Source organism: Aythya fuligula, chromosome 2 (genome assembly GCF_009819795.1).
Source record: "Aythya fuligula isolate bAytFul2 chromosome 2, bAytFul2.pri, whole genome shotgun sequence".
Lineage (NCBI taxonomy): Eukaryota > Metazoa > Chordata > Aves > Anseriformes > Anatidae > Aythya > Aythya fuligula.
Window position 1 is genome coordinate 58766019 of NC_045560.1, and position 22349 is coordinate 58788367.

Here is a 22349-nt window from a genome sequence, read left to right on the forward strand (position 1 = left end):
GACCATTCCCCCTTGTCCTATCATTATCTACCCAAGTAAAGAGTCCTTCTCTATCTTCTTTATAAGACCTCCCTAAGTATTGCAAGGTCACAATGAAGTCTCCACGAAGCCTTCTTTTCTCCAGGCTGAACATCCCCAGGTCTCTCAGCCTTTCATCATAAGAGAGGTGTTCCAGCTCTCTGAGCATCTTTTTAGCCTTCCTCTGGATCCCTTCTCTGGTCTTCTGAGCAGACACTCCAGAAATCTGAATGGTTATGGAAGTTGAGCCACGTTGTTACCTTAGTGATGGATTCCTTTGGGCCAGGGGTGAGGTAAATGAGAAAAAAGCTCTAGGAAGGTTTTCCTGCATGTGGTTAGCTTTTTATGGAATGAAATAAATCGTACTAGTTTCCATTGCTGTCAGCCTGTCACTTTTTGAATCACTTAATAATATAAAAAAAATGAGATCACTGAGCTCATTAATACTTTATGCTTGCTGTTTTTGAATGGTGTCTTTGCAGTATCATTGGTTGAAATACATTGACCAGTAGTGCTTACTGCAGATGTTGCATTACATTAAAAAAATAAACAAGCTGTTTTAATAGCCAGAGAAACCAGAAATGTGATAAAACTTTCCTTTTCGTTTATCTTACGTCATTAACGCTGCTTTTTATGTTGTGTTTTTAGCTCCACATGCTGGCGTCAGTCCAGCTGAATATTATCATCAGATGGCTCTGTTGGCAGGCCAGCGCAGCCCGTATGCAGACATCATTCCTTCAGCTGCCACTGCTGGAGCCGGTGCTCTTCACATGGAATATCTTCATGCCATGGATAGTAAGTGACATTTTCTAGAAATACAGTCCTGCGAAGGGAACCCCATTGTCATTCCTGGTCTGACCCAAAAGGTCTCCACGCAGATAAAGAAGTGGGAGTCAACACAAGTCTCTTCATGAGGCTGGAAGACCTAAGCATTGATTGCCAGATGTACAGAGGTTATATTGAGTCTGAAAGTGAACTATGAAAGAAAGTAGGGAGAGGAACAGGACTGCTCCTGAAAGTAGGTTATACATTTTATTTCCAGCAGGGCTTGAGTGCTTTTGAAAATGTCCTTTTCTATTCACAATCAGTAACTCACTTTCATCGTTAGGGTGAGTATTTCCCCTGATGAGCTCTCTGTTAATAAAAGGTTTATGTCTGTTTTTCCATTAGGAGAGCATGTTACCCTCCTTTTTAGAGAATGGTAGGCATGCCTACAAGTTGTAGGCGTAGGCATCACAGACTTTGATACTGCTTCTAAGGTGAAGCAGGTTGCTGAATTCTTAAGGATCCTGTCTTAGTTTTCCCTAGTATTAAGAACATTCTTTACCCACTTCAGCATCTTTCAGACCTTTAACATATCTCCCTTTCTCTGGCGAAGGAAGAAAAGAGAGCAGACTATTCCCAGCTGTTCACTGTTGCTTCTTTTGATCAGCTTGAAAGGTAATGCAGAGTACTCCCCTCTAGTCAGATGTTTGTATGCTTATTGGGATGAACATTGTTTCTTCCAGAAGGGAAGTGAAAGGCGGTAACAAAAGACAAGCACTGCTGACTCTTGCTTGGTAGTACAGAGCAATGCAATAGCATTAGACCGCCTTATTGTCCCACAGCTTTTTTAGATCTTTGTTAGCATGTGGTTTCTTCTTACCCGTGTCCCACTGTTGGCTGCATGCCATAGCTGCTGATCCCCAGGAGCGTGGGAGTTGGAAGGTTCACCTCTGGAACAAGTGGGAATATAGGTAGCTACCCCTGCAAAACACACTCCTGGGAGTGTGAAATATTTGACTGACCAGTGATCTTTACAAGAATCAGGCAAGACATATCACTTTGGAACTGGGAAGGCAAACTGTTTCCATTTTGGTACCTTGATAATGAAGGGTTTTTTTAATTCAGTTTCTGTTATCAGTCTCATATTGCACTGGCAGTGTGCACAGGGATTTCACAGTAATGTAAAATACCTTGGATGCATTTGAGGAACATAATAAAACCAAACAAGGAGTATGGAACAGGAATTAATGTGCATGTTTCAGTGCTTGAAAGCTTATGAATTTGATACTTCCTAATTTGGATTTTGAGAGGAATATGGAAAGATGAGGTACACTGTTAGTGCAATTAGTGCATATTAATAATAGCTTGCAGAATGGAAATTCTGTTGTAGTAGCAGTTCAGGTAATGTAAATCTTCTGCTGTGTTCCAGTTGTGAGGAAAAATCCCAAGCTTGTGTAAATGGATGTGACTTCATTGAAGTAAAGGGATATTTTGTACTTGCAATGTTTTCGGTTCCTATTGGGAGAGTTCCCAAATGCACACAGATAGAAGTTCCTAACCACGTATTTAGCTGCAGACGTGATGGAATGGGCCTGTTCAGTCTATAGGAAGATGGATACCTAGGTGTATGATAGAAAACCTAAGAAAATCAGAAGGCACTGCAGTACTCATACCAATAATGGCATATGCACAAAGGACCTTCTTGTGTGAGTAGAGATTATATACGCTGTAATCTACATAGAATTACAGTTTTTGCATCCCAAGCATATTATCACTTCTTATTTAAGGGGAAGTGTATTGACCTTTGCCCATAACTTCATCCCATTCATAAAATGTACCTAAACACTAGCTCTAATAAGGATGTTTGCTGTCACCAGCTTTAGCAGCTATATATTTGAAATGTGCTCTTTAATTTATTTTGTGTTTGTTTTTAAAAATTAAAATCACACATTCGAGATTCAATATAGTGGCAACTTTTCAATTAGGGATTATTTCAGAGTTAAAGACAAAAAATGTGTAACAATATTATGCAAATGGGTTATTTTTAAACAGTAAATAGAGAATTAAAATAAGAACGAATCCTACTAAGGTCACTCAGCTCACCTTCTGTATTTGATGAAAATGTGTTTAGTCAGGCAATAGCTGCTTTTATCTAAATAGAGTATGAAGTTACCCTTTTACTTTGTAAAAACTAATTAAAACTATCCTAACTTGCATGGGTAAAGAGTAAATTAATTGTCATTAAATAAGAATCTGAATGTCCTATCATTCATCATGCTAAAGAAAACGCCTTTCTTCTTTGTCAGAATTTTACATTAGAAAAGAGAACAAAACAATTAGCAGGAAGCCAATATTAAGGCTTTTTTTTAAAAAAAAAAAAAAAAAAAAGAAAAACACAATAAGAATGCCCATGTTTTCATTTAATAGCTGAGTACAGTGATCAATGCAAAGCAATGTCATTTGTTTGCATCTTTCTTCTTAAGGGTTTATATAGTGATCTTAAAAGTGCTCTTTCACCTTTGCCCAGTCTCGTCAAAGGAAACAGAAGAGAGATTGGTAGTTTGCTTCATTATCTGCTATCAAATTCTGAGTGAGTTAACTCAAAGACTGCTGCTCATTTATTCCACACAGCAACCAATAGATACAAGCAAGACATTGTTCTTATTTTGTCAAGCAAGTCTGTCTCCTAACTGTGTGCTTATGCAGCACCTAGCACAGTAATCTGGCATCTTTACCCTGTCCTGTAATGTGAATAATAATGCCCACAGTTGTGGATGATATGAGCAAGAGAAGGGTTAATCAGAAACTTAAATGTTGCCCAAGGAGGAAGAAACTTCTTGAAGCTCTAAACTTCACCGCCCGTGAACGTTTTAGTATGTTGTGGGAGAGTAAGGCCAAATTCCTGTATGCTTGATTGGCGTGTTTCCTCATCCTCTCACGTGCGGCATGAAAAGTGGACCAGAAAGTTCTGTGTTGTTTATAATGCTTTTCTGCCACTTTGACAGCCAAAATCCCTCACCAAGTCTTCCCATTGTCTTGCTTGATCTTATGGGGTCAGATATGTTAGTTTTAATTATAACATCAAAGTAACCAGGAGAGTAGCTGGAGAACTAGCTGTTGCTATTGACAGTAGCAACAACTGTAATTCATTATTGTGGCTGGAACGATACTGTATGCAAAACGTGTCTTTTAATCACTTACATAATTCTAAAAATCACACGACTTTTGGGGTTGATGTCTGCATATTTCTTTTGGAGAATCAATTGTACTCTGCTTTTGAATTGTGTTTAGTGGAATAATGGAACCATAGAATAATTCAGGTTGGAAAAGATCTCTCAGATCATCTAGTCCAACATTTAAGGTTGGCAAGTACGTTCCCTGAAGTTTCTAGGTTCACCTCCAATCAGTATTAATATCCTCATTCTGATTAACTTCTGCCTGTGCTCACCCAGAATAGGAGATTTTCCCTTTTCAGAAGCCATTCAGCATTGGCCTCCCCCTTTTGACATTACAGACACTGATAGCAGCCCCGTTGATGTAACGAAGTAGGTTTACCTGAGGAGTTGAACCTATATGAGGAGCTTTGAATTTAGGCTTGCTTGATTCCTGATTTTCAACCACATCTGGAGAATGAATGCAGAATAGCAAATACATTCATTTTCCACTTGCACTGACAAGTGTTAGAGCATTTTGGAAACAAAGACAAAATTCATGACAGACTCTCATGAAGTAAAAACATAGTTTACACATATGTGAGCAGAAGCCAAAAGGAAAAGAAAGAAAAAAGAATGCTTTAACTAAAAATGAAACAAAACAAAACAACAAAAAACCACCACACAACACCAAACTTCCATGTTCACAACTTTCAATAGAAACTAATGCCTTGGATGGGTTCAAAGAAGTTTGATTTAAAGGGATAGAATAAAACAGGTTTGATGAAGTTTGATTTAGAGGGATGGAATAAATGATACATGTCTGAAGATTGCCTTATAAATGATTAAGTAATGCTAAAAACTTCAACTCAGAAATCAAATTCATGGGCAAATTTGCTGGATGGCATATTCCATTTTTGAAATTTATGATGGAGATAGATATCTGTTATTTTAGAATTGATCTCCACCCCAGGAATAAGATCTTTTCTTCTGACACCTGCTGGGTTTTCTGTTGGCACATTGTAGTCTTTACTATCTGCTACTGGCTTTTTTTTTTTACTATAATGTCTGCTCCAAAAGGGTGACATTCCTAAACAAATCTTCACTGTCAGCTTACATTTACATGCTTTGCCAAAGCTGATTTTTTTTTCAGTGCTTGCACAGAGGTAAATGGATTTTTAGTGAATCACTAGTCCTGCATTTTTTGGTTTTAAAGCATTTTATAAAGATTGCGGAATGTAATGCTTCAGTGGGAGAATACAGTGCGTAAACATCTCAAATTGCTAAATAAATATTGAAGTGTTTGTGTTTAAAATAAACGCCTGGGCAAGGCTGAAGAGTTTGTCTTAGTAGTCAGAGTAACTTACAAATTGTGATCTAGTCCTTTTTATAGTAATAGACTGAGTAAGAATGATGTTATACTAAATGAATGGTTTAGCAAACATTCTGCAGGCTAATGAATGGACAGCTCATGCTGAAGACTTTTTAAGAATGTAAAATCTAATTAAACCATGGAATCTGAAAAAAAAAAAACAACCAGTAATTCCATTTAATTGTATTTTATTTGAAAGTTGTGGCCTCCCCTGAAGCGAATCCCCTTCTCCCACTGTCAGATTCTGCAGAGCTCTTGCGTGGCCTTGGCTGTGGTTCCTGCTGTGAAGCAGGAATGTCCTCCTGTGTGTAGGGGACTGCTCACCCTTGGGAAACTGGCCCCATCCTAGGTAGATGGAGGGTGCTGGCAAATATGCCTATCTAGGTGGGGCTAGAAATGGGCACTGCCTGGAGGAGAAGAGGAAGCCCCAAGCTGCTGGATGGTGTGGCTGAAGTCTGGGCTCTCTGCAGCCAATGCCCAGCACTTCTCCTCTGGTAGCTGGAAGAGACCTCTCTCTTTGTCACTGCCCACAGATCTCGTGCATCTCCCACAGTGCAGGGGACAGGCATGCCCTGGCACAAGGCCTGGAGTAGCCCTGTGCTGAGGTGAGGAGTGGGCTGGCTGCTGGCAGCAGCTGGGAGGCAACGGGGAGGTTTCATGAGCATTGGGAGCAGCGCTTAGAAGAGCCATGGCATGACTTAGACAAGGGGTGAAGCAGATGGGCTCAGTCCAGAAAAGGCAGGAGGAGGACAAAAGTTATTGCAGTTTTTGAGGATCCATGGAGAGCATGAATTTCACTCCTGGGTGATCTGCTGAGGGTGACTGTGCTTCTCTCCAAGATTGTAAGAGGTTTCAACAGTTGTTGGTGATGCTTGCTCAGACCCCTCTGAGGTATGGGCTGGGGTACTGATGAGTTCAGCTGAGTGCTGCTGGCACAGAAAATAGTGGCTGATCAGAGAAGAAGCAAAACCCAGCTGTTGTCTCCTGCTTTTATTGCATACTCTAGCTTCAAATGAAAGATGTTCAGTTGTTAGTGTTCTTAGTAACTGCTCTGCTTTTTTGATCAAACCTATGCACCCCGTCTCTAGTTAGATTCAGTATCCATCAAGCCACATTTTGCAGGCTCCTAGCAACTTTCCCAGTTTCCCAAGGAGCAAACCCTTTGTAGTTGTACAGATTCAAAACTGCACGTCAGATCCATCATCACATTTGAAACTGCTCAAACAGTGACATCTGTAGAGCACAATGACTCTAGACTTAAATACAGCAATTTAATGAGGTCTTGTCCCCTTCTGAGTATGCCTGCTGCCTCCTTGCTGGCCTGATGAGGTCTGTGCTAGAGGGTTTGCATCAGTGTTCACATAACTACAAACGGTTCCTGTCATACACAACACACCATTGGGATAGTTGGTAATAGATGCTGCTGTGGTAATGGTGCTTGAACAACATCTCACTTCGCTGGTCAGCCAGTGTCTGTCAGGTCTTGTCCCCTTTGCTTTCTGCTTAGCCAGGAACACCTGTACTTAAGCCACCCCCTTGTAAAACAGCAATAACAGAGTTTATTCACTTATAAAACACTCAAGTTGTATCCTCAGCTGAGGCAAATTACACTACCCCTACTGACTTCAGAGGAGTTGTTCTAATTTATGCTGGCTGAACAGTCAGCAGATGAGCAGTGGATGAAAGATGTAAGTGCAAAGTATTGCTATTTTTGTCTTACCATAGCGTGTATCTTTAATTTCCTTATTAAATACATTGCAGCTTCTTATAGCTGCTGATCAGTGTTGGGTTTTATTTTGGCACAAATAAAGCATTTCAGCCTTTGAAAGATATGGAGCATGGTACTAAGAAAATAGCAAGCAGATGCAGTACGATAGCAAGCTTGTAAGAAGGAGATAAAAAGGATTACATAAAGTGTAGTAGATTTAGGAAGAAATAAATGACTATGTCTAAGTTTAAAATGATGAATCAAGACTGTGAATTTTCATTGAAAGGCTAAACACTATGGACTCTAGTGCATAGAAGGAAAAACAATACAAAACAACGTGTCAGCCAGATGCCAAAGAGAATTGACACCCACGTTGGCAGTTGAGGCAAAACTCAACACATATTAGGAAAAGGACTACAGGCAGAGATCTGATCACACAAGCACAGCTGTAATAAAGTGGCAGCTTTTAATACCAGATAAAAATCTTGGATAGCATGTACAGAGAGAAGGGCAACCCACTCAGATGTGTAAGGAAAGTGTAATGGCAGACTGTAATCCAGCTGTGTCCTGGAGATTGGACTAATTGCAGTCCATTAGGCTGGTTAAAGTTAGGCACATAAATGTAAATAGCCCATTGAAAAGTTGTCCTGAGCACCAAGAGATGAGCAAGAATCAAGAAAAGCAGACCCATAATGGAGGCTTGTGGCCCATTGTTAATTACAAGCAAATTACAGATGAAGTCAAGGAGTCTGGGAGAAGTAGCTGTAACGCAGGCATTAAACCAAAGACCTTCATGACCCTGGCTGTCAGGATTGTTAGGACTCAGTCCTTTACTGTAGCAGGTTAAAGGGATTAAAAAGGTAGAAGCTGCAGTACTGTTACAGGAAATAGTTCAGTACACAGCAGGGAGGCTAATTCTCTCTTCAGTTTCAACTGAGATGGAAAATAATTAAATAAGGGGAAGAAATTTAAGGTGATCTATCTTCCGTCAGGACTGCAGATCATTGGTTGATGGTAAAGGTAAATGTAAAATAGACCAGAAGAGGCAAGGATTTTCAAAGCAGCACAGAGAATTTAGAAATGTAGCACATATTTGTTTAAATGGTATCTGTATGGTTGCCTTCTCTTTACTGTTTTGAAAAGTTTAGTCTTTAGTTCTAAGGAAATCTGGCAACCTGTGGGCCCCTGTGCACCCCAGCACAAGAATATGGGATCCTGGACAAATTCAAATAAAGCCTACTGTTTATCAATCTAATGCCCTGAATGCCAATTTGACTTCTGTTGGTAGAGCTGGCCTTTACAGTGTTTTTTCAGTACTGATTTTTAGTTTTGCATCAAGTATCGCACAGGCAGCACTACTGTCAACAAAGGAAATGCTGCAACTTCATTTCTACACTGTATCTTACAAGTTTAGCTTTGACTGTATGTATTAAATGATGCGGGTTTGGGTTTGCTGGTAGCCCAGATCTGAACCACTGTCTCATTGCTTGTGGTTGAATTAATGACGTGAATGTCTAAGAAGCCATCAGATTCATAAATCACCAGAAATGAGAGGGATAACTCATAAAAGTCTTTTCCTTTTGTTTAGCAATTTATCATTTTGCTTGCACATTAATAAACAGAGCTCCCCTGAGGTAAGCCACAGGAAGATAGATTTTTCATCCTAATTTTCCTCAATCGTAGCCAGTAGATCACAAGTGGAGAGAGTGGGCTTGTCACAGCATGTTGGTGTCTTGTGACTCCCTCTACCCATCACTGATAAAAAATAAATGCGATTAAGTACCCCGGTGGATAATTATTTGTGTTTACATAACAGGCGCCAGGTTTCCGAGTCCGAGATTGTCAGCTAGACCAAGCCGAAAGCGTACGTTGTCCATATCCCCCCTATCTGATCACAGCTTTGACCTTCAGACCATGATACGGACATCTCCAAATTCCTTGGTCACAATTCTCAATAATTCTCGTAGCAGTTCCTCAGCCAGTGGTTCTTATGGCCACTTATCTGCAAGTGCAATAAGGTAAGAACAGCATTTTCTATGTATATTGTATATTCTTGTGTATGTCATACACACACACACAGGCACACACAAGTGTGAATGTACACTCACATCTTAAGTAGCTGTTCTGTTTTGTATATACTTGTATTTTACAGTTTCTATACTGTATGTTCACTAGAGCTTAGTTTAAAGTATAAAATACTTTTTTTCTTGCTCAGAAAGGTAACTACAAGGGACATTTTGGCATATTATTATCCAGTGTATGTGTGTGTCTACTCAGGAATCTGTATTCAGAGAAGTTCTAGGATAGGCTTGTGACTTAAGCCACTTGTGCTCTTCTGTTCATAGATATATCTGAGTGAAATGTTCATACATTACAATCATCAGACAGTAAAGCACAGACACACGGTGCTGTTCAATTAAAATGTTTCGCTAGAATTTCTTGATATCCATGATATCCATGCTCAAGTTTTTTCATATGTTAGTTTGTATATTGAAAGATTAGACTTTCTGTGGCTGAATTATCTTTTTTTTTTTTTTTTTTTTTTTCCTACCAAGGAAGTGCTGTTATCATCCAGTATCATCAGAAATGCAGTGATTTTCACTTGGCCACTTCACTTGCATGTGCAAAAAAAGAGCCAGAAATGCTTGTTGTGAAGGCAGATCAGAGTAGAGGCAGGGAGAAACTGTACTGTTTAGGGAGAAAGGAAAGGGAAGCAAACAGAGCACAGGGAGATGGAACAAAAGCCAGAGTGGAAGAAAATGAAAAGCGGCATAAAAATGGAGATGCAACTGCAGAACATTCTTGTACGTGTGACACTGCTATATCTTAACTGAGAAAAGCTCCTTTGGTATTCAAAAAATAAAAAAATAAAAGTCGCCCACTTCTCCAAAGTCTCAGAAAGTATTGGTTTTGCATTTGTGGCACTCGAACAAAGAGTACTTCTGGTCCCTGGCTTAAAAGCAACCTCCACCTTCAATTTGCATTGAGGGAAAGGAGCAAGTCCCCACAGCAATTTCTTTAGATCTAAAAAAAAAACATTTTTGGCAAGGCTCAAACATGCCTTTCCAGCAAAAATGACACACTTAAAACTTCAAAAAGTGGCTATGGGGATTTGCACTGTTGGAGAAAATGGGGCATGCAACTGGTGTGTTGGAAACCATGAGCCTGCCAAACTTTGAAAGTGACAGCACTGTAAATATTTGGTATTAGCATAAGTGCTGTCGTGTTTTTTTTTTAAGCACTTCTTTTAAATAGTCGTGTTCCATAGCTCTGATGTACTTGAATAGCTGTGTAGTATTTCACAGGTATGATATCATAGCTCTGCAATACAACTCTACAATCTTTGTAACCACAGCCCCAGTTACCAAGCTCCCTAATGTGGAATATGATTTATATCAGTAGCTGGCAGCAGTTTTGGACCACATCTGTTAAATATATGTGCTGTATGGAGGTGTACTATCCCCACTGTCGTTAAGATGGGATGGCACTTCAATTACTAACCTCCTTTTCCATTGCTTGTAACTTTGGTTAAGCAAATAGTGCATGAAAGTTGGCATACTCTCTACGCTGGAGTAAGTCTTCCCTCCTTTTACTCTTCCCCCACAAATGGAAATCATTGCTCTATGTTTTTGACACATCAGATCACAGACATAAGGGCCATACCTGCCAAGCCAGAGTCAGATGAATAGTTTTGCTGAAGGCAGTTGTAGAACTTATGTGCAGAGACTGAGTAAGGAAGGGTGCACCCACTGATACAATGGGTCTTGTGAAATGGTGTCACTGGGGACAACAAGGCTTGTGCAACTGAGCCTGTGGTTGGCTGAAACTTTCAGCACTCCCTGGTTATACTTTCCAGGCATGCATAATATAAAATTTCACACCATTTTGAATTAATATATTTATTTTTTTTTTACGAGAGTATGTTCATCGTGAAAAGTGGTAAACATATCACTCCATTCTTTCCCTCTTTGAAAGGAGGGAAAGGGAGAGAGAGCTAGCTCTTTTCCCAGCATTGAAACTCACCTCTGTTGATGCCTTTTAACTTCTCTCATGTAAACCTGTCTGCAAAAGAGTTACGCTAAAATAAACAGTGACATAAGGTATTCAACCCAGGCCACATTTCATTGCTTTAATAAATTCCAAGACTAAATAACAACAGAGCTATCAGTAAAACTTCATTTATTGCAGTTCACTGTCTTGTAAATAATGCATTCAGCACAAGAACTGCTGTACTGAATCAAATCATAGGTTCATCCTGTTTAATATCCTGTCTGCAGCAGTGATCAAAATGTAGAAAAAAACTTCTCCTAGTGTAAAATCCCAGCTTCTGGAAACTTGCAGGTAAATCTCGTAGGAGTTACAGCAAGAAAAGGGTATAGTTCAGCTCTGCACATGGAATTCCAAGATAGGAAGGATTTGGATTTTAGGCAATGTCAGTATTGTTAACTTTATTTAACATTACACAGTCCTTCTACTTCTAGATCTTGTTTCCAATTACTTTTAACTGAGCCCAAATAATTTACGCTTGGCAGCATTTTTTCATGGCAGATGACTATCTAAAGCTGAGTATTAAAAAAAAAAAAAAAAAAAAACACACACAAAAAACACACACACACAGAAAAATTCTTAATTTCTCAGAATGATGTTAGGGGAAACCAGACTTTCCTGTACATAGTAGAAGAGCTCTTGCTAGCATTTCTCTGAGAAGCTAAAATTCGTGAGGAAAGTCACCTAGATGCTATAGATACGGTCTTTGCTGTTCCTGAGAGCTTGTCCCATTCAGCCAGTGATAAGCCTTTAAGAGATTTCAATTAGCATGTGTTAAATAGATGTTTACTAAGAATTCAGCGTGTTTCAGTCCAGGGCCCACAGAAAGGAAGGAGGACTTTTCCCTGCAGCTGCAGCTCCTGTTAATCTGCTGCTACCTCCTTGGGAAGCTTGTGGAGGCAAAGCTGTCTGCCCAACCATAACAGCCTTCCTTCCTTGAATGTGAAAAAGAAAGCAGTCTTCAGAGGAAACAGGTGCCAGACCAGGAACTGTCAAGGCTAAGCACACTGGGACAAAATGCTTCCAATAACTCAAAGAAAGATTACACTAGACGAGAGAAAAAGCTGCAAAATAAGGCATGCAGAAGCCAGTCATTAACGAGAATGAAGGTACTGCCCCCTTGTGATTGTGCGTTGATACCATCTTTAATTTTAGGGTTGCACGGTGTTTTTTCACAGGATCTCTGCCTACTTCAGTGCACCAGCTGAGCCACCTCTCTGGATCAGTCAGAGCTGTGGGACTCTCCCTCAGCTGCCTCAGGCAGCTGTAGAAGAGAAGGGAGCATCTTAACCTGGTTATTTGCTGCATGGAGAGTGGGCTCTACTCTTGCAACAAAATCCTAGCGTGACACTGGGCAAACTGAACTAGTCAGAAATGACCATCAGGGTCATGTCATACAGTTTCTTTTCTGGAGGCCCAGCATAAAACTTAATTTTGCAAAGAAGCTGAGCGCTCACAGCCATGGCTTGAAGCTACTGACAGCTATTTTGAAAATTTCATGTTCTGTGTCATGTTAATTAACCCAGGAGATCAGGCCTCCATGTCTGAAATTGGGCAACCGCAATGAGTGGCACTTCTTACCTTAGTCTGTCTTTGATTCATGTGCCTGTGCAAATCGAGTCCTTCCCCTTCACCTCAGAGGGAGGCTGAAAGCATTAATGTTTTGTGAAGTACTTAGATTCTGTGGTGATGAGCACAGTAGAGAAGCTCAGGAGGGTATCAGTAATTATGTATTCACAGAAGGTTTAAATACAGTGGAAAGAAGACCCATGGGCAATAGCCTGGGCAAGGAGAAGAAAAATATCAGTGTTTTTCAGTGAAGAATATTGTGCGTCTTGTGCCTGAACGAGGTAAGCATCCTGAAGGGGGAAAAAAAGGCGCATGGTCACATAATTAAAGACCGATGAGTGAGAACATGAGGGTATGGGCAGGTTAGTTCTGGTATGTTTGATTTTGTAGGCTCAATGCTTTTCCAATCTATTTTTGCAGAGGTGCTACTTGTATTAAGAAAGTATCTCCAGGACCTGATTGGTCTTTTCATTGGCTAAAAAAAAAGGTGCATCCTCTGGCTAAAAGATTACATCCTGTGTTTCACACAGCTTTTCAGCCTAGGACCCTCTGTATGAGCACCGTGGGATGTTGAGGGTGAAGCCAAATAAAAGGAGACATTTTGGGCTGTGGTTTTACAGAGGCCAGCACGAGAGGGCTCTGGTGCTTGACATGGGTACTACTGCAGCTTGAATAATAAATAATAATAGTTTAGCACAATCCAGATAGGGCTCGACTTGGCGGGCGCTTTGTCATTGTCAGCTGGCAGCATAATGCTGTATCCTGACTACTGGCTGAGTACTTGAAAAGAAGATGTCGCTCCTGCTGACAGCTAATAGTGGATCTCCTTTAGCACACCAGGTAGAGCTTCTACTTTGTGCATTTGAAAACACCTGGTTTAGGTCTCAGCTGGGAAAGATTATGCAGAAAGTAGGCGTATGAAACAGCATCAAATGAGGATAATCCTTCATTTGACATTTACTCATTTGGTTACCTGCCTCAGTCCTGCAGTGCAGCACCCCTGCTATTAATCTTTTGTCAGGATGTACTTACATGTTATATCTGCTACCTGTGACAATTATTAGACTTTGCACTTCACTAGCACTTCTTTTCTGAGAGGCAGCATGGCCTAGCGTGATTATAGCAGGAGTAATCACTTCCCATAATATTAAGAGTACCAATTCAAAACCTTTACAAAAGATTAGCTGGTCTTTAATAAACACAGGAGGTTGGGACTTCATGTTCTGTATGATCTGAAATTCAGAACCTCTGTTATTCTTCCAGTCCCTTAACAGCCCTACAATACCAAATCTACAGTTCTCAGAAAATGGGCCAAACTCCCTCTCAGCTACAAACTGTTTAAGTCAGGAGCAGTTCCACCTACTAGAAGAGATTTTCTTACGATCTATGCAGATGTAACTGAGAATACACCACAGCCATCTCATAACATGCTAAAAATCAGTTTCTTATGAGCACAGGAACCCTTTGGGATTTCCTCCAAGGTCTAAAAGAAACTGAAAAAGCACAGCAACACTTTTTTTTTTTTTTTTCTCCTGGACTCTGCCCCTGCATCCCTGATGTTGTGAGAACAGGAAGGAGAGATTAACACAGTGTGGTTAATTACAGCCAGATTCTGGTTGTTCTGGCCCCAATCACTTTGATCTGAAGCTGGACACGAGGGGAATGGCGTTGATGCATTTGCCAAGAGCACTAGAAAGAGAGAGCCAGGTTTGTAGGGAAAGCTTAGGTAGCAGTGGATTAGTATCACCGAGGAAGACACGAGACTGTTTCTGCAAGCAGGTATTGGATTATCAATGATTTCCTCATCTCATACAAGCTTCTTGTGTAGAGTGTTTGTGGTAGAGTACCCGTAATGAGTTAGTACCCTCCTCTCTGTACTGCTTTACAGCTAGAGATGAGTGACCACGTATTAATTTCTACAGTTGCTCTTTGCAAACACAAAGAGAAAAGTGAAGAGAAACATAAAACCAGACTTAAGACGTATTGAAAGTATATATATATATATTTTTTTTTTTTTTTGCATAAGAAAGTAAAAGTAACTCCAGCAGGGAGCCCAAAAATTCGGACTATGCACTGTATAAAAAAAAGCAAAGAGTACCGTATTATTAGCTGTAAATTATCCAATTTTTGAATTTAACAGAATGTCTTGTAATTATAAGACAGGGAGTCCTCATGTTCTCAGTCTTCACTCTTTTTTCAATATTTTTTATATTCTTATTATGTTTCCTTGTATTCATCTCCTTTCTGAGGCAAATGATTGTTTTGAGTCTGCTCTTTGGAGAGCTCTGACATTGTCATTTCTGCCGGTACTCTCTGAAACAGTCTCCCTCTACTACATGCAATAATATTCCAGAAAAGGATCAGCAATATAAACGTACTATGGTTTTCTGTATTCTGTATCCCGTTTCGCTTGCCTTAATGTGTTTTTTACGCAGTTTCATGTTGAGAGAATTTTCATTCCTCTTTTGAATTCTGCACTGGCCTTCGTGAGTTAGCTCAGTTGTCTTACAGACAGTGTATCAATAGTTCAGACTTAACCCTTCAATATCAATATACATCTGGCTGTCGGTGTTGCCCATTCATCTAGCGTATTTGACTATAAAGATACTTCTTAGTTCTTCACCATACTGCTCAAAATAATTTTGTCAGAGGCAGCTTTTGTTTTTTCATTGCTTACATCCGCTGCCAGATTGTTGACAATTACACTGAAAACAAAAAATGCCATCTGAGAATTCATATCTAACTTTTAGTAAAAAAAAAAAAAGCTTAATTCTTATCTTTGATTTCACTTTTAGATTTTAAGTTCTGTGTGTTTTGAGTATTTATTAAATGTTCGTAAAAGGGCACAATCAGATGCTGCTTAACAAAGTGAATCTTATAATGGACATGTTTAGAGCAGAACGGGTAGAACAGAGTATATTTGGCAATGTTTTGCAAGAACCTTTGTTTGATAGGATGTACCAGATAGAAAATGTGTTATTTCTGTTGGAATTAAAGGTGCTTTGCCATTTTGTTATCACTCTTATTGGGGTCTAAGTGAGACACAAAACTGATTTGAGTGAAAGCATTTCTTGCATCAAAAGGTCTCTTGATAATAGCATGTTGTATGTTGTAAATGAAGGCATAGTTGCAGTTCAGATGGAGTCAAATTCAGACCAGGTGTAACCCCACCAAAACTGTCTCTATTGTAACTAGGCACATGTCACATATGGGCAGCACAGGGCTTTATTCTCTGTGGTCTTGAACCATGTATAGTTAATCTACAGAAAAGAATGTAACGCTCTATCATGCCATAATAGCTTCATTTTATACCCTCTTTCAAGAAGTTTGAATGGCAGGGAAGTGCCACAAAGTGAATAAAAATGAAATTCTTCAGTGTTACGGAAAGTTGCATCTAATTCAGGCCCTGTTGAAATGGAATTCTGCAGCTGGCCTGCTGCAGAAAGCACAGACAGAATGCAGGATGGAGACATTCAGGGAGATTGTTCTGGAGATCACCTGCATCTTGCATTGGAAAGTGGTTCGTGATTTTCACCACACATAAACACAGTATGGCAAGATCTCTGCCTTCAGAAAGCACATAATGTAAGAAGTCAAGCAAAATAAAGAAATACAGAATATACAGGTGCATGCTGCATACACATTTAAATGTACAGATAAACATATATACAAGTGTGATTACATATTTACATACATGTGCCTGTAGATGCATATACCACAGATCCTGTAATTAAAAGGCATTTTGAAGCAACTTGCTCCAGATCAATTTGGTGTTACTAGAGTTTAAATCTTTAGACAAGGCACTGGATCCAGTGCAGTATTAATTACAGGAAAGTTCTGTATCTAAGAAAACTGTGCTGGGGTTTTAACACAGAGCTCACTTAATTTTCAGACCCTAAAAACAAGAATTAATTAGCACTTTCCATGTAATTAATGATACCAGCTTCAGAAACAAAAAAATGCTTAGCCATGAATTTAATTTAAAAAGATGTTTACCAGAAATGTCATGGGCTTGCACGGAACAAACACAGATGAATTGTGCAAGATACTTTTAATACAAAGCCCGTTTAGGATGCTAAGGATTCCTAGACAGGAATATCACAGTTAGGAGGACAAAACTGTCAATTCTGTCTGAGCATATAAGGTTAATCAGGTTCTGCTGCTCTCCGAAACTATTCCATTTTACTCTGGCATCTGGCAATGTATTCATGAAGAAAAAATTCACCTAGCCGAGCAGATAAAACAGAATAGATAATATGGTAAGCTGAAGAGAAAGTACAAACCACAGAGTCTGTTAATTTTAAACTGGTAATGGAAAAGTGAGAAAAGAGGCAACGATGCATGCGAGTTAAATACAATTGTAAAATGATGACTATTATCTGACAGAAGCTGAAAAAGTAGTATAATATATACTGTGCTTTATTAGATACAGGATACATCTCTACAAATTCAGTTAGATGACTTGTCTCTAAGTTAGTGATTTTTAATAAAATATGTCAATATTACAAATGCAGGGGGATATTCGTGAAACCTAGTCACTTTTGAAAAATGTGTTCAGTGCATTTCAAATTTCATACCTGCCTTTAGGATCATGCCACATGTCTGGTTTCATGGTCACAGCCTTATTTTGTTTTCCTCTGTACTTAAGTGATAAACCATAAAACCAACTGATTAAAATTGTGCTGCGTTGTCTACTCAAACATCAGTGCTGCCATTTAGAAAGCAGAGAGAAAAGAACAGAATTGAAAGCAAAATTCTTCTTTCTTAGTTATAAAAATGTTGTGCATATTGGAGGCAAAATGCTTCACAAAGAGGTGCATTTTTAAAGTCTCCCATCCTGGTTTTGGTTTCCATTCGGTTTCCATTTTACATCTAGGATATTTCAAGCAGTAAGAATTTCACAAATCTTTTCAAGGCTATGTGGTTCCTGAGTGCGTTGTCACTCCTGTGACCTGAACAATGTGTCAATATAAAGTCTTGCAGGTTGTTTCCATCAGGAGGAGAAGTAGATGACAGGGTTGGAAACTTCTTTTTATTTGCTCCCGTTTGTTCACAGAGAAGGTACATGAGTTCCTGTTCCTGCAAACCTCAAACTTCAGGAGGCGGTTTTCTTACATGATGTTCCTGGCTTCTTCTCATCCAGTTACTGTCCAAGGAGAACTCATCTTCTGTATCTCTTTTGGGGTCAGGGAATGAGTCTGTCCTGCTAACCATCTACAGCTTTCCACATCTGACTGCGCAGTGTTCCTGGCCGCACATTGCAGATATGCATAGTTCCATCAAAAGAGATGCATAAACTTCAGTGTTTGAAGTCAGCTTATGCAGATCTGCTTAGCACCCGTGGTTCATCTCCAGCCACTCTTTACTTACATCCCATGCTTTGGGCAGTGGCTCATGCAAGTCAGTTTACTGTGGGATGAATGAAGCTACTTACATTAGTCCTTTTAAAAAAAAGAGCCTCTGCGCATGTGAAAGCTATCACATGAGTGTAATTATGATTTGTATTATGACTTAGTTCAACAACAATTTCTGTGTCTGTAGGGCCTAGGTTTTAGGACAGCACTTCAGGACTCTCTAATGTTGGTCTCATTTCAGCAGTGCTTATGAGTTATTAGGGATGCTTTCCTGAAAAGTAGCTGGTTACATTTGTTTTATGGGAAGGGTGCTTGTTTGCCTCTCAAGAACATTCATAAGCAATAAAAGACTTTAGAAATCCAAATTAAAAACTAAAGGTGAATTCCTCACCTGCAGAGGTTAAAAATTCAATGAGTCCAGGTGCTCATGCAACATTTATTGGTGGGTTACTGCACCCTGGTTTCTCAGTTTCACTTACAGTGGGCTTCATACAACTCTTAAGGAAGAGTAAGACAAAATAGTCACATCTTTACCGACTTGAGCATAAGCTAGAAGAAGCTATGACGATACCTGATGAAGGTAAGCTAATACCTGCTGATCAGCTTTATTCAATATGAAGCCAATCCCCTTAACAAATTACCTCTCTGTTTGTGAACTGAGATCCTTTTAGGAGTGGCTTGGATCATTTGGTTTTCTTTGTGTCAGTAGCTGATGGCAAGATGGAGGCAACAGAGTACGCTGAGAGCTCCAAGGCTTCTCTGCCAGGAAGGTCCCATGTACCCCCTTGCAGAGCAGGAAGCTCCTTCCCCCATGAAGTGAGCACTTGTGTTGCACTTGTGTGTATCAGATCTTGCAGAGCTGTGTTTGTTCCTTGTTGTTTGTGAGGATAGGAAAGCCATCACAACACGAGGAAACTTTCATGATACAATGCAACTATACTCAGAGTTTTTACAAGATTAGGATCTCTCTTGCAGAGGAGATCCTTTTGCGTCAGCCTGTCCACTTAGGCACACCTATGCGATGTATAGGAAAGAAGGAATTTTTCGTGACTTTGAATTCGTAGCTGTTTTGCGGTAAATTCTGCAGTTGTGACCAGAAACTGGACGACCTTGTTAGTAGGACAGCCACAAAGTAGCCACAAAGTTTGGTTTTGATTATAACGTCTGTTTTTCTTCTTCTTGAAGTCAGTTCCTTAAAATTTGATGTGCTCATGTAATTGCAATGTAGTTCACTGCCCTGCTTTACCTCCAGTGAAGGGAGTTTGAGACTTTGCAGAGGAGAAGAGAAAGAGAGACACAGACTGACAGACAGGTACGGAAGCCCACAGTATGGAAAAATAAATGACATCACTGATGGGCTATTCTGTCATTAAATATGAGTTATTGAATATTTAAGTAGAAGTATTACACATTTTTTTTCTAACCCTTACCCCCCATAAAACTCAACAACTAAAAAAATAACCTTCATGTAGTTTACTAGTAGTCTTACAAACATTCATCTTTTCCTTATCTTCCTCTCCTCCTTTGTTAAAAAAAAAAGTCTGTAACAGAATTACAAATCAGAATCTCTCTAGTGGTATAGATTTTCTTTTTTTAAGTAGATGGAAGAAACAGATTCATAATTCACTTATATTTCTGTGAATCCAAGATGTTTTGGAAATGACTGTTGTTTTGGAAATCGTGAAAGATCGGGGCAGCCATTTTGCACTCTTTTGGCATCTGGCATTGGAAAGTGTTGAGCACCCCACATCTGAACTGCAGCCCCTTGAAGGTATCTTCAAAGAAGCATGAAGCAAACTGAGGCCTCTGAAGCCACTCATCACTTCTTCAAAAAATGGTTGTGGTTTTCACTAGATGTGGTCTCGTAGCTCTCAAAATCACTACTTGCAGGCCTTGTTTACCACCTCTGAGTATGAATTTTAGGCAGTCACTGAGTGACAGCGTTGCCATATAGGTGCAATTCTAAGCAAACATGGCTAGAAGGGCTGGTGAAGGCCTGATGGTGCCACGGCCCATCCTTCCTGTTGATGCTGGTCTCCTGACCAGAAAACAGCATGGGGCCATCAAGAGAGCACACAGCTGTCGGTCAAGGCTGAGGGATCTCCAAGGGGTCTCAGGGGAGTCTGGGCTACAAAAATGCTGTATGTACCTTGTATTCAAGAGTTATTGGACAAAGTGCTTTAAAAACTTTGGGAAGGAGAGGAGAAATCCAGGTCTCCCTTCCCAACAGAGTGCTCTGTGCCAGCCGTGTTTAAGTTTTGGTTTCTTTTTCTTCTTTTTGGCTCACAATATGAACTTTATTGTCGAGCAGCCTGAACGGTTTCTGAAAGGCAAAGAAAGACCTGACACCTTCTGTTCCTTAAGATCTTTCTGATCTTTTTAGATCAGAAAAATTGGCCAAGTTGCTCAGTGACAGCATCTCGCCTAAGGGTGACATTAAACTGAGGCAGGTCATTTTGCCTTATGAAGAGCTCTCCAGAACCAGTTGGAGAGAATTATTTGAAGGCAGCTGTCTGAGATATTTAGGAAATACCCTGGTGCCTGAACTGTTATCACCATTTCCAAGTACTCTTCCTCAGATGTTCTGGCTAGTTGCTACCCTATTTGTCTGCTCCCTCGTGATCTCCTTTTTGTTTCAGTCTGAGGGGTGTGAAGTTTGGAAAGAATGTAAAGCAAGTTGCGAGGCTCCATAGGAAAATCTCAGTACCTCAGTCTCAGCCCTGTGCTGTTGGGTACTGGGCAAAAGAAAGATACTAAAGAAATAAGGATTCTTCCTCCTTTCATCAGCACATCTGTGCATGTGTTTCTCAATGCATCTGCTGCTGGTGTCATTGTTTTCCAGTAAGAGCCCCTAGCTAAGATAATGTCTGGACAAAAGTCAGAAATGCCTGGCTTAGCATCCTTCTGGAGGCTCCATATGGTGTTAGAGAAGATGTAAAGAAAAATGGCATCTCTGTGGGGTAAAATGTATCCTTTTGATGGAAGCCATGTGTATTTATGTACAAAGGAATAACAAATATACTTACTTAACTTTTAAGCTCTTGCACTGTACTGCTGCAAGGCATGTCACTGCAGGCCAGTGAGACTGTCTTCTATATTTGTTAAAGTGGAGCTGCTCTCGTCTTCTAGTTAAAAAGATGTTTTGCCATTGGAGGCATCATCTCTTTTTGTGTTGCTCTCTGTGGGGTAGAGAATGCAAAGCAGGGATAACTGACTAAAAATACTGTTGGCACAGCAGCCGTTCCCCATCTTTGGAGGGACAGAGGCTAGAATATTGCCTAACTCCAGTAAATATATATGAGGTATATTAAGTGCAAATTGTGTGCATATATCTTAGGGCTCCTATAGTATTTTCTCCTTCTCAGGGCCAAAGGTTCCTCTTCACCATCCAACTTCCTGAGTCCTTATCACCGGCACCGTAACAACCTCCTACTGAGCTAAAAATAAATTCATATCACAGCGGTACCTCCTGCCCCTCCTGAACTGTTTGGGAGTGATCTCCTGTGCTCTGGATAGGTTAAAAATGAATGTTAGGTGCAGGTGCTCATGTATCTGTATTCACAGAGCTGATAGGCAGGATATACGCTCAAGGCAGTCATGTCTTGTGGATGAATCCTAAATTTGTCTTTTTACTGTGTAGGATTTGGAGAATATTGGCGAGCTTGTGAACTGGGACTTGCAAAGCTAGGTATTGCTGTGCATGCTTAAACACCTAGAAAACAAATAATAATAATAATAATAATAATAATAATAATAATAATAATAATAATAATAATAATGACTGTGTTTCTAAGGGTGGTACATACTTGGAGCTCCAAATGAAATGAGACCACTTATTTTTTCTTTTAAACTGATTCAGCTAAGGAGTGAAAATGTCCTAGGTACTAACTGCTCATAAAGAAATAAAATACTTCATCCAAATTGTTTGCACGTTGTATTTGTTGATCTCAGGATTTGATAGCATCTTCAGAATGGTGCCGTCTACTGTTTAAAGTACACAAGATTAACTCACAGTGTATGTAGCAGGATAGAGGCAGGGATATAGTAAAGAGGCATCGTTTCAGCCTCATGTATGACATTGTAATTGTATGTTTTTTAATGAACAGACCAGAGTAGTTACACTTAGTAATGTTTGTTACTAAAAAGGAAAATGGGTGTTAAATCATTGTGTTCTTTGATGAATGGCTTGTACACTGAAGAATAAATTGAACAAACTGGCATAGAGCTCAGTGAACATGAAATCAGCTATTAGAAGAAAGCTGTGAACAAATTCTGAGCCTGATATGCATCTTTTGATTAATGTCCTATCAATCATCCATAGTGGCTACCTTAGCTAAGTCGTGCTGTAATCATTCATGGTTGCT

The 22349-nt window shown here is 39.8% G+C and overlaps 1 protein-coding gene across 1 annotated transcript in view; it reads left to right on the plus strand.

Moving 5' to 3' along the window:
* GLI3 (GLI family zinc finger 3) overlaps positions 1 to 22349 on the plus strand; it is a 206551-nt gene that overhangs the window by 141010 nt on the left and 43192 nt on the right. The window contains exons 6-7 of the mRNA XM_032183473.1: positions 667 to 813; positions 8832 to 9033. Coding sequence (XP_032039364.1) covers positions 667 to 813; positions 8832 to 9033 — 349 coding nt within the window. The remainder of the gene's footprint in view (positions 1 to 666; positions 814 to 8831; positions 9034 to 22349) is intronic.